We start from the raw sequence: 12,503 nt of genomic DNA on the forward strand, positions 1-12,503 counted from the left end.
TCCGACGTGTAAATAACACCTCCAGCACTGTCCAGTCATAGCCTGTGCTGTGCACCTTCACATGCATGACACTCTGAAGCAGGGTCCCTGCTCAGATGTGTTTGGATAGGCCTGAGTTCAGGTAGAATACACTCACCTTGCCTCAGAGCCTGGAAAATATTGCTGTAAAGCTTTATTGTTAAGATTTAAAGCTGGGCCAGGCACTAGTGGCTTATGGCTCTAATCCTAGCTACTCAGGAGGCTGAGATTTGAGAATCACAGTTCAAAGTCAGCCCCAGCAAGAAAGTCCCTGATACTCTTATCTCCAATTAACTACCAGAAACTTGGAAGTGGTGCTGTGGCTCAAAGTGGTAGAGTACCATCTTTGAGTAAAAAAGCCCAGGGACAATGCCCAGGTCTTGAGTTCAAGCCCCATCGCTGACATATATATAGATATATAGCTGGGCACTGGTGGCTCATGTCCATAATACTAACTACTCAGGAGGCTGAGATTTGAGGATTGTGGTTTGAAGCCAGCCTGGGCAGGAAAGTCTGTAAGACTCTTACCTCCAATAAGCTATGCAAAGCCAGAAGTGGAGCTGTAGCTCAAGTGGTAGTGCACTAGCCTTGACACTTAAACCCTGAGTTCAAGCTCCATCCAGGATCTGTGTGTGTATGCGTGCACATATGCGTGCGCACACACACACAATATTTAAAAACCTGTCATGGTGGCACATGACTGTAGTCCCTATCACCAGGAGATGGCGGCAGGATGATTTCAAGTTCAAGATCAGCAAAAGCAAATGTAGTTCACAAGACCATCTCCAAAACAAAATGAAAAACAAGAGGGTTGGGGGCATGACTCAGTGGCAAAACCTTTGCTTAGTATTGGGAAAGCTCCAAGTTCAATCCCAAGTGGGAGGAGGAAGGGTAGACAGACTCAGAATGTAATTGTTTGATTTGACAAGAAAATGCATGCAGCAATTGTAAATGTCAAATCGTATGAAAGAATACAAAATGCAAACCTCTTCCCTCTCTCAACCTCTCTCGGCTGCTCCCATTATTGGGTTTCTTGTAAATCATTGTCGGCTGACTCTGATCCACATATTAGCATTTATGAGTGCCTGAAATCTATTTATGTAAATGCTATTGTGTTGCTCACTGGGTTTTGGTCCTTGCTTCTTAAATCGAGTTAAATCTTTCAGGTGCTTCCTATCAGCCTAGGTAAAGCTGCATTGTTTTCTGTAATAGCTCCCAGTATCCCTTGGGAGTCAGCCAGCTGCTTTCGCTGTACACGAATAGCTGTTCACTGCCCGCAGAGTCCCAATTGTTGCATCTAGAAGTCAAGAAACCGTTCAACACATGTCTTACAAAAAGGTGTCTTAAGAATTTGAATCCCTTGGCTCTGAATTCCTTATGTGAGTTTCCTTGGCTACTGGTTTATTCAAACTCTTCCATATCCATTGGTAGACGCCTGTGGGTGCTCAGCAGGGACCAAGATACCCATTTCCAAACCCCAGCAGCTTCTACAGGAGCAAGGAGAGTCCCTGAGCCCCAGGACGATGGGGCAGAAGTCAGACTTAGGAGTTGCTGAAGACACTGGAGCAACTCAATTCATCTCTGTGTCTTACCTCCGAAACAAGAGTAGCCATGCCTACTTCCTGGGTGAGTATAAGGATTAAATGTAAATGTATCTCTGTCTACTTTTGAATGTGCTTTCTTCTGTCAAAGGGCTCATAGTCTAGATGCCTGAACCATTTCCACCATGCCAGAGTGCTCTTGTGGGAAGCGCCAGAGTTCCACAGGTACACAGGAGAGAAAGACTCACCTGGCTGTTGGGGTCTGGGAGGAAGCCCTAGCAGAGGGGAGGGGAGGGGAAGGGAGAGTTTCAGGAGAAGTAAAATGACATCTTGTGAGTTGGAGCTGTGCAAAGCACTTGATCTTCCCTCCCTTCCTTCCCTACCTTCTTCCTTTCCTCACCCTTGCTGGGTAAGTGCTCTACCACTTAAGCTATGCTTTCAACTATTTTTAAATTTAATTTTGTCTTTTTTTTGTCAGTTGTAGGGCTTGAACTCAGAGCCTGAGTGCTGTCCCTGAGCCTTCTTGTACTGAAGGCTAGTATAATTGGGAATAAGAATCTCACAATGACTTTTCTGCCTGGGCTGCCTTCGAACTGCAATCCTCAGATCTTAGTCTCCTGAGTAGCTAAGATTATAGGCATGAGCCACCAGCACCCAGCTTATTTTATTTTGTCTTTGATATAGGGCCAGTCTTGAACTCATAGTTCTTCTACCTTCTCTTGTTGAGTAGCTGGGTTCTAGGCATGTTCCCCCCAGTTGGCTTCCTGACCTGCTCTAATCTCATAAAAATGACTAAGACGTGTCGGTATACTTTGAAAATAGCTAGGTCATTATTATCTGTATACTTTTAAAATAGCTAGGTCATTATTATCTGAGATTGTTTGCTCACGAGGAAAACAATGATCATTTTTCCCATTGGTTATTGTAACAATCAACAAAATAATGGTCACAAAGCCTGGAGAGTAGTGCCCAGTGCTACTCTAGCAGGAACTGAAGGAATCACAGCTAGAACTATGTACATGCAAGTCTGGAGCTGTCATTCAGTGGGGTCTTGTCTAGCAGGCACCAGGCCCTGGGTTCAATCTCTAGCCCACCCTACCTCATTCCAAACACAAAAAGATGGATGCAGATGGATATTTCTACCTTCTGTGCTATATACTATGTATGAATTCTCTCATGTGATCCACAAATGATCAAAGAGAAGGGTATCTTTACCATGAGAATTTGGAGTATTAGTTTGCTCCAAGGAATACCTGGGTAAAAAGTGATGGTGACGATCGATCTGTATCATAAGCTACCGGCAAAACACAGCGATGCAGCACCTACCTGCTGAGGTCCCATTGGGTGCTGAGGTTCCTGTGAGTCCAATCCACCATTCTCTGTCCTGGGAGATGTGCATCTGAAGAAACTGCTGGGTACCTTCATCTGGAATGAAGACCAAATGGCCTCCCTGCCCTTCACACCAGCCCTGGGCCCCATGGAACGTACGTCCAAGTGGTACAAATTCATAACAAGCATCTCTGAAGGCCACCTGGCTCTTAGAGCAAAAGCTACCTTCTTCCGGCTTCACAATGGTGGCCCCAAACCTCAGGGTGAGCCCCAAGAGCAACAAGCATGCCACCTTCATCTTTGAACCCATGCTAGGGTTGCCAGTGGCACGCACTCTTGGGTCCTTCATATTCTCTCACCAGCACAGCCATGTCCATCCATCTTCCCTTCTCTTGGCATCATATAATAGCAACTCTCTTTTGTCTGAGAGACAATAGAGTCAGGATGAATGAGTTTACATTTTCGCTTCCTCCAGCTCTTGGTTCAATGCCTGTTTCAAAGCCAATTAATTCACAATGGTCTTCTAGAGAAAGCCCCGGCGGCTGAATCACTTGTCTGCCTGTCATTCAGCTAACTGTTAGTGTTGGATTAAAAAACAACAACAACAAATTCCTGCCTATTGACTTTATACCATTACCAAGGGCCAAATGCTCCAGGAGCAATTGGGAACTACGTGATAAAAGAAGGTGGACAGGAGGGTGAGTCACGGGAAGGTGAAGACAGAGGGCTCAGATGTAATCATGTGGCATGGGATGGCAGCTGTGCCCAGATGATAACTGTCCTGTCCCCACTGTGGCTGAAATCATAATGGACACTCGGGCCCCTCCGACTTGTCACATTATCACTCATGCCCTGCTGGGCACTAAGAATGTCCTACAGAATTTATTTTGCCTCAGTACTGGCACACACAAAAAAAGTGTGTGTGTGTGTGTGTGTGTGTGTGTGTGTGTGTGTGAACAGTGTTTTGTATGGCCAGAGACTTCAGCGAACTCAGCTGTTCACACTGCCTTGTGAACTCTATGCTCCTACATGTGGACCCACCATACTTACTTTTTAAACTTGTCATTATAAAGGTGATGTACAGAGGTCACAGTTACATAAGTCAGGTAAAGAGTGCATCTCTTTTTGGATAATGTCACCCCTTCCCTTGCTTTTTACCAGTTTTCCCCTCCCATTCCCATCTACAAGTTGTTTGGTTCATTTTCAACATAGTGTCTAGCTAGTACCACTGCTGCATTCGTTCGCCCTTTATCCCTCCATTTGCGTGCTCCCCTCTTGCCATCCCAAAGACAGATAAACAAAGCAAAGAAAGCAAAAACAGCAACAAGAAAAATGTTTCCATTTCCTGAGCTCAATAATTTTTTTCTTTTCCTTTTTTTTTTTTTTTGGTCAGTCATGGGACTTGAACTCAGGGCCTAGGTGCTGTCCCTCAGCCTTTTTGCTTAAGGCTAGACTCTACCACTTTGAGCCACAGCTCTACTTGCAGTTTTCTGGTGGCTAATGGGAAATAAGAGTCTCACAGACTTTCCTGCCCAGGCTGGCTTTAAACCATGATCCTAAGATCTCGGCCTCCTGAGTAGCTAGGATTATAGGCAGGAGCCGCTGGCGCCCAGCTTGATAAATACTATTTTATGTGGTCAGATGCACATAGGCATTGTGCCTTTGTGTCCTAAGAACATTCTCCTTTGATCTCATTGTGTGTGCATACTTTCTTTCTTGGTCTTCAGTTGGTGGACATTTAGTTATTGGACACCCAGAGTTTCTCAGAAAGAGTAAAACATTTCATCTCTGTCTATCCAGTCATGAAGAGACAATGAACATTGTTTATCCATGGGTAGTTCAATGAACATTTGCTTGGCCCTATATCCCAGCTCCTCGGCTGATCCTTGCCCCTCTCCCTCTTCCTTTCCTAGAAACCCCTCTGCACCCTCTGATGTGGCTCTGGCAGACAGAAGACGGACAGCGTCAGCCACCAGGCAGGACGTGGTGTCACTGCTGATTCACAGGCTGGGCAGAACTGGCCTGTTATCTCTCAAGGCCAAACTTCTAATGAGGTCCATTAGGAAACTATGTGGAAGGCCACAGAGTGATAATATATCTATCTCCTGGGTAAAGGCTTCAATTATGTCCCTAATGGCCCATGCTTGGAGACAGTTGATAACAAGTGCAAATCTGCAGGCTGAATTCCATTTTTGAATTCTTTACATTCTGACAAGTGACAGGGCTCCCAGGCACAGAATTCATCTTGGCGGTGTCAACTCCCACTGTCCCTTCACCTCTGTGTCTGTGCAGCTCACGTGGCAAGTAAGCAGGGCGTAGAGATGCCATGTGCATGGGTCTCCATGTGGGATCAGTGATGGGAAAACAGAGAGACAGCAAGTTTGCTCTAAACAGGGAAATGTGACCATAAAAAGAACCATAAGGATATTTATGTCCTGGGGCCTGGATATTCCAGTCAGGGACTCTACCCATTTTAGCTTATGCTTACCTTCTTCTCCCTCCCTTACCCCTCCAGCATAGTTCAGACATCAGCCACTTCTCCAGAGCCTCACAAGTGCTAGTGGCCACCTCTTCTCTAGCCTCAGAACAATCTGACTACTTCCATCTTAGCACTATTCAAAGGTAACAACCCACTTTGGAAGACTAAGAGACTTGCAAGGATAAATCCACAGCTTGCCTCTTCCCTGTCCACCGTTAAGTTGTTTTGCTCAGGGTGATGGATTGAATGGTGTCCCTCAGGACGATCTGTTCTGAGTCCTATTTTCTGGTGCTTTACAGACTGATGGTTGAGAGGAGACGAAGCCAGGTCAGAGCAGAGTGGACCCCATTCACTAACTGATGTCCTTACAGTGTAACAGGTACTGTACTTGAAAACGCCCTTTGCTAAACAGCGCTGACTCCTTCTTTGGGCCCATGAATGACCTAAAAGCAAGAGGAAAGCTTGGCATCGCATCTCCACCTCTCTACTGCCTGTGTCCTTTGTATCGGAGTCAGTCTTTTCTGTAGTCATTTCGGATAAATCCAGGAAGGACAGACTGAGAGATGAAAACGGTCCCCAAGGAAAGAAACAGCAGAGCCGGCACAGGACAGGTAGCTCACCTGGCCTCAGTGACTCTGCCCTGACCAGATTGCACCCCACAAGAGATGACAGCAAAAATGACATCTCCCCGACCCCTCAACGAGCATCAACCAGGCCCTAGTCAGACCGACACTGAGGAATCAGTATGTATACTTCCCACCCCACGTCCTGAATCTTCCTCTTCTTAAATCTGAAGCTCATGTCCGTACCCAGAAATGGATCGAAATGCTTACTTTGCCCCATCCCACTTTGTGTTCATGCCTGTAAATCTTTCTTCACCCTCCACCACTCTTTATTTGGTGAATGGAGGCAAGGAAAACGCTTGTAGTTTGGCCTGAAACTCCAGTTTCAGCAGGAAGAGAGATGTCTGGACACAGACCCAAAGAGAGAAGACTGTCCCGTGGACACGGAGGCAGAGACGAGCGAGAGGCTGTCTGTCCTCGCCCATCAACCTGTTTTCTCATGATGGGGGCCCACTGCCACCTCCACCAGGACTTTGTCCATCACCTTGAACCCTGCTATCGCTGATTTCAATGTTATCTGCTCCATTTATCACCCTGGCTAATTAGAGGCAACATTCAGGAGTTAACTTAATTGGAAAATCGCAAAGTAATTTAGATATGAAAACATTATCTCCAGAAGGGAAATATTAACTGGTTTTAGGCAATAACTTTGTAACAAGAGATAGAGAATTGCAAAATAAGGCTGTTTGCTTTATTTTTTAATAACCCTCAAAGCTTTCCTCTTTGATTTCAGTTCTTACTTCTGAGTGTCGGGGCTGTCTGCAGGCTCAGCACATCCTGGGGAATCAGCATCCTGAAGGAAGGTGAGCCTTCTCCCCTGTCCTTCTGAAGTCTCAGAGTTATCTTTCACCCTCACCAAATATGGTGTGTTCTCTGTGGGGGGGGGGAGGGGAGGCTGACTTCAGTTGACACTTTGCAATGGAGAATAGTGTGCATGTAGTTCAGGCATAGGACAGGCGTACATTTCTTTTGGGACAATGTCACCCCTTCCCTTGCTCTCTCCATTCGTCTCTCCCATCTCCACCCAAAAGTAGTATAATTCGCTTTTGACGTAGTGTCTACTGAGTACCATTGCTGCCTTTGTTCCCTTTGTCCCTAGATTTCTATGTCTTCCTTACCCCCCAAAGACAGATAAACAAGACAAAAAAGGGTAACTCTTCTGTACATCATCTTTATAATAACAATTTTTAAAAGATACATGAATATCATCAGCCTACCCTCTTGTTGGGCTGAGGTTTGAGTCTTACTACTTACTCTTTAGTTCCCCAGAAAAGTCTTTATTACTTGAAACAGTTACATGACTCATTTTTATATTTCCTCTTTTCAAAAAGAGATGAATGAATGAAGTTGTTCTTTACATAATTTTTTGAGGGGAGTAATTGGGGCCCTTTATGAAAAACAAAATCAAATTAACCCCCTCTGTGTGGGTGACCCCCTTTGGGCAGCAAGCTTTGGCATGATCATGATATTGGTGCCATCTCAGTGCTTTGTTGGTCCTGAGATCTCTCTTTCTGTTCCCTCACAAACCTCTCCAGCTTCCGGGCTGGATTACTTCTGATGACCAAACAGAGCAAAATGCACTGAGTCTCTTCACCCATTCAGAAACAAGCCAGGAGTGAGAGTAGAAAGAAAGAGTCAGGGGGAAAGCAGAGAGTTAAAGATTAGCCCTAACACATGGCTTGGGAACTGACCTTTGACCAAACATTTTATAAACTCTGCCAGACATGAGCAGAGATACCAGACACTCAGAGAGAGGGGAAAGAGATGGGATTAGGAAGGACAGACATGTGAAAGATCCAAGGGTAGGGAAAGCAAAAAGTCAAAGCCAGAGGAACCAGGACAGCTCCCTTCAGCACACAGGATCGCAGGTCGATTCCCGCTAAGACCAATTCTCACTCTACCACTGGCTCCATGGATATAATATTTGGTAAGAATAAGAAAGAGCAGCTGGAGCCTGTAAGGGCCAAGGTGACAGGTGAGTATTTTGTGTAAGAGATGGGCTCTTCTGTTAGGCCGACATCTGTTTTGTTTGCTCCAAGTTGTTTGGGGAAAGCCTGGAAAACAGTATACAAGGGATGAAACAAATCCATAATCCAGATGCATTTTCTGTAGTGATCTCAGTACGTTTTACACATTATAATTCAGATTCCAAGAGGAGAGAGTTGTTTTCACTATTTCCAAGAGAAAAATGTTGGCTATGCTCCCTTTGCTGAACAGGAATTGGGAGTCAACAAAGCGCCACCTGATCCAGATGCATGGTGTTTTGCAGATATATGCACCCTAAATAATTTCTTCCCACCACGCACATGTGGCGGCTGATGCACCTTGCTCTTGGGTGCCCACAGGTGTGATTTCAGTATGTGGAGTGGATGGAGGAGACCCACAGAGGGCTACTGAGGATGAATCTTCAGAGGACCTGTGTCTCAGTTCTTTCTTCTGCTACATCTCTGACTGTCTTCTCTTTTGCCTGCTACTTTCCTGCAGCCATCTTGTCTAGAATCTGAAGGCCAGTCCTGGTTCTGAGATCTCTGGCTCCAGCATGGCGCTCCTTGGCTGAATGGAGATGTTTTGTTTTTACTGTTTTGTAAGGACTGCGAGTGTGGCTATGAAAGATGGGTGGAACTTGTCAGCCAAGGATGTACCTTTGGAGGGAAAAATCCCTTCTATGTATCACAGCCAATGGTAACTGTGTGTGCATGCATGTGTCTTAAATTACATATAAGAATTATACATATAAATTAGAAAAAAGAAGGAAATACAAAGCTATACTTCCAGCTTTTTATTATATTATTATAAAGGTGATGTACAGAGGGGTTACAGTTACGTAAGTCAGGAAATGAGTGCATTTCTTTTTGCACAATATCACCTCTTCCCTCACTCTCTCCTAGTTTTTCTAACTTTTAAGTACTACTATTATCAGGGGTCTATTTCCTTTAAGCTTTTATAAGACAGATATGGATATTGTATCTTTGAGAAATATAAACAGGTGTAAATATTATACTTGAAAATGTAAATAGTTTTTCAGCATACAAATACATTTAATAATATTATTTTTTATTTATAAAAAAGAAGCCCAACACCAGACTGGGTGCTTCATTACTATAACCCTAAATATTTGAGAGGCTAAAATGGAGAGGATTACTATTTGAGGCCAACAAAATGTTTCCTCTCAAACAAAAGGAGCTGAGCATGATGGCCCATGCCTCTCATTCCAGCTACACAGAAAACCCTAAATAGGAGGATCACAGTCCTGGGCATAAATGTGATATCCTGTCTCAAAATAAAGCAAAAAAAAAGGCCTGGGGGGTGTGACTCAAGTGACAGAGTACCTACAACTATGAGATGTTGAATTCAAATCCCAGGACCACCAAAGGAGGTGAGGAAGCCTGTAATGCTAGGGGTTTGTGCCCTGGAATGCCAGGAAGTTTTCACCATGCCATTTTCTGTCTTGTGTTCAGTGACTGTATGGAAATCCTTAAAATTGTTAGAAAACCAGGGCTGGGAAGGTGTCTCAGTGGTAGAGTGCTTGCCTTGCATTCATGAGGCCCTGGATTCAATTCCTCAGCACCACATAAGCAGAAAAGGCCAGAAGTGGCGCTGTGTCTCAAGTGGTAGAACACTAGCCTTGAGCTGAAGAGCTGAGGGACAGTGCCCAGGCCCAGAGTTCAGGCCCCACGACTGGCAAAAAAAAAAAAAAGAAATGTTAGAAAACCAGAATCCTAGAGTTTTGGGGGTTTTTTTGTTTTTGATTTTTTTTATTAATAAGTTTTTTTTAATTGTGAATACCGTACAGAGGGGCAGAGAGGTTATAATTACACGAGCAAGGTAATGAGTACATTTCTTATCAAGCATTGTTGCCTCCTCCTTTGTTTCCCCTTCCCATCCCTGCCTTCCCATCAATTCCACCCCTACCCCCAGAATCCTAGAGTTTGAGAGGCTGAATGGGCCCAGCAGTGCCCTACAGGAGCTCTGGGACCAGGGGCCTAGTCACTCAGTGGCTACACAGATTTTCATGTCCCTCCCCCAGGTCCATGGTAGAGCCAAACAAACAAGTCTTCACAAGTTCCACTGGGTGCTTTTAAGTGCAAGGCCCTCTCTAGTTCAAGCCTCCTGACTTAACAGAATGGAAGCTGAGGTGAGAAAGGGACAGTGATTTGTCTGAGGCCAGGCAGCAAGCAGAAGTTGGTCTGACCCCCTGGCCAGGCCTCAAGCCCTGGTCAAGCCCAATCAGTTGGCCACCAACTGTGGGCAGACAGCTAATAAAAGCTGGTGCTTGTGTTGACACACCTGTCCAGGGCAGGCAGGCCAAGGCTCTGGTTTATCCCAGAGCAGCAGCCTTCAGAGAGGACCAGGACCTTGGACACCACACCAGCAGGACCCTGACTTAGAAGAGCACTCACTCGCAGTCCAATAGACAATAGCACATGCCGAATACTTTTAAGTTTCCCAGGACACATTTTGAAAAAGGTGTTTTTTTTAAGTAAGATTAGTAAAATTAATTTTAGTCGTAAAACTGATATACGACAACATATCCAAAATCTTATCTGCTCAAAGTGAAATTAATACAAAAAACTTGCAAGTGAGATGTCTTCCTTTTTGTCTGCTAAGACTTTAAAAACCCAGTGTATATTATTTCCTTGCAGTGCATCTCAGTTCCTGCTCAATCCCAACCCAGGACTCATGGCTGTGGTTCCGGCTACTACTACTGCACCGTAGGGCAGACCTCTAGGATGTCTTTCTTACCTCTCTATGACACAAACATTCTCCCTCAAGACTCTGCCAGGCCTCTCTCTCACAGTCCACCCTGCCTGAGAAGGTCTTGTACACAGCACCCTTGGTGGGCCTGTAGAATGGCCTCTATCACTGTGTATTTCAAATGTCCATTTATTCTTCGAATACAGAAGAGCGCAGAGATTGTGTCCACTCACCTCAGCAATTCAGTGGTAGTCAAATTCCATGCTTACTATCCACTGTCTAGGATAAAGGAACAGAAGTGCTTAGTAGGATTGTGGCTATATGGCTCTATTCCCTTCTATGGTACTTTCCTCAAGTTTTGGGGTTTTGCTTTGGTTTGGTGAGACTGTAGAATCTGGAGATTCAACATTCTTTCTGTTAACAGGCAAGATCCCACCATGGCTTCAGGGGACATTGCTGCGTAATGGGCCTGGGATGCACACGGTGGGAGAGAGCAGATACAACCATTGGTTTGACGGCCTGGCCTTGCTCCACAGCTTCTCCATCAGAGACGGTGAGGATGCTGGGCAAGTTTGCTGTTGACTACAAACTTCATGGCCTAAAAGCAACACAGATGGATTCATTTCAATTCTGGAGGCCAGACGCCTAAATATGGGTCTCACTTGGCCATAGTCATAGAGAAGGCTGTGCAGGAGAATCCATATTTTTTGTCTCCTCTACCTTCTAGAAAGTGCCTGTGTACTCCTTGGCTTATAGTTCCATGTCTTTCACCAAAACCAGTAGCACAGGAGAGATAGATAGGTGGAGAGATAGATAGATAGATGGAGAGATAGATAGATAGGTAGATAGATTTCTTTCTGTCTCTCTTCTCTCCTTCCTCCTTCATCTCCCTCCTCCCTTCTCTCTGTCCCTCTGTGCCATCCTGACACACTGGACTAGCCACCAATAAAATGGGAGGCCATGTAGAAAACAAATAAGGTCCTCCACACAATAGCCAGCCTCCTGAGTATCTGGGACTACAGGCATGAGCAAGTAGAACGCTGCCTTTCCTGAACGAGGCAGGGTTCTGGGGTACATGCTTGCTCTGCACAGCATGGGTCAGTTGGCTAGTCCTCTGCCATGTGATGGGAGGTTCCAGAAGGAGGGACCCTGATCCAATATTATCTTCAGCATGGAACGAGAGACCTGTGCTCCTAGACCAATCTCTTCATCTCACTGAACCACACTGTCCCCAACTGGAAGTTGGAGGTTGTAGTAGTAGTGAAAAGAGATGAGAGGGTACTGGGTGTCTGGTTCACTGGTACACAGTCTACACTTGAAGGCTGCTGAAATTCTGCGCGGTCCGGGAAAGTCCTGGGGGCAGAGAACTTGAGGCCTCAGTCCTGAGCCACACAGGGGCAGAGGCCAGCCCGTCCTTCTCTGGTCACTCTCCGGCGATCCCTTAGCCTTTGCGAAGATGCTTGAGCATGAGGGCTAGGAGAGAAGGGGATACTTAGTGTGAAAGGCTGAATTCTTTCCACTTGAAATGTAAACTCTCAGCCCAGGCGGCCAGTTTCCCATACACAGGCAGCTGCGGAAGCAGGAGCTGAGAAGCCTAGAAAAATGTGTCTGGAACTGCTCAAGCCTGTCACTGCCGAGACTTAAGAGGGAGTCACCAAGCCCCACCCCCACCCCCACCCCCAGTGCTCCAGAGCATCTAATTAGCCGAATTCCTTCTGCAGGAGCATAGTAAACAGACCACTCCTGCTCAGAATCAACCAGGTCAAGTTTGATATTTTTTCAGGGCAGAAGAGGAACGTGCACTCATGCGCGTACACA

The 12,503-nt window shown here is 45.6% G+C and overlaps 2 protein-coding genes across 2 annotated transcripts in view; one reads left to right on the plus strand and one right to left on the minus strand.

Moving 5' to 3' along the window:
- Pkd1l2 (polycystic kidney disease 1-like 2) overlaps positions 1 to 3,198 on the minus strand; it is a 69,748-nt gene extending 66,550 nt beyond the window's left edge. Inside the window, exon 1 of the mRNA XM_013012700.1 lies at positions 2,886 to 3,198. Within this exon, the coding sequence (XP_012868154.1) occupies positions 2,886 to 3,198 (313 nt within the window). The remainder of the gene's footprint in view (positions 1 to 2,885) is intronic.
- A 4,580-nt stretch (positions 3,199 to 7,778) lies between these two features.
- Positions 7,779 to 12,503, plus strand: part of Bco1 (beta-carotene oxygenase 1) — a 29,776-nt gene continuing 25,051 nt past the window's right edge. Inside the window, exons 1-2 of the mRNA XM_013012777.1 lie at positions 7,779 to 7,965; positions 11,110 to 11,238. Coding sequence (XP_012868231.1) covers positions 7,902 to 7,965; positions 11,110 to 11,238 — 193 coding nt within the window. The 5' untranslated portion in view covers positions 7,779 to 7,901. The remainder of the gene's footprint in view (positions 7,966 to 11,109; positions 11,239 to 12,503) is intronic.

This window comes from Dipodomys ordii, unplaced genomic scaffold (genome assembly GCF_000151885.1).
Source record: "Dipodomys ordii isolate 6190 unplaced genomic scaffold, Dord_2.0 Scaffold18, whole genome shotgun sequence".
Lineage (NCBI taxonomy): Eukaryota > Metazoa > Chordata > Mammalia > Rodentia > Heteromyidae > Dipodomys > Dipodomys ordii.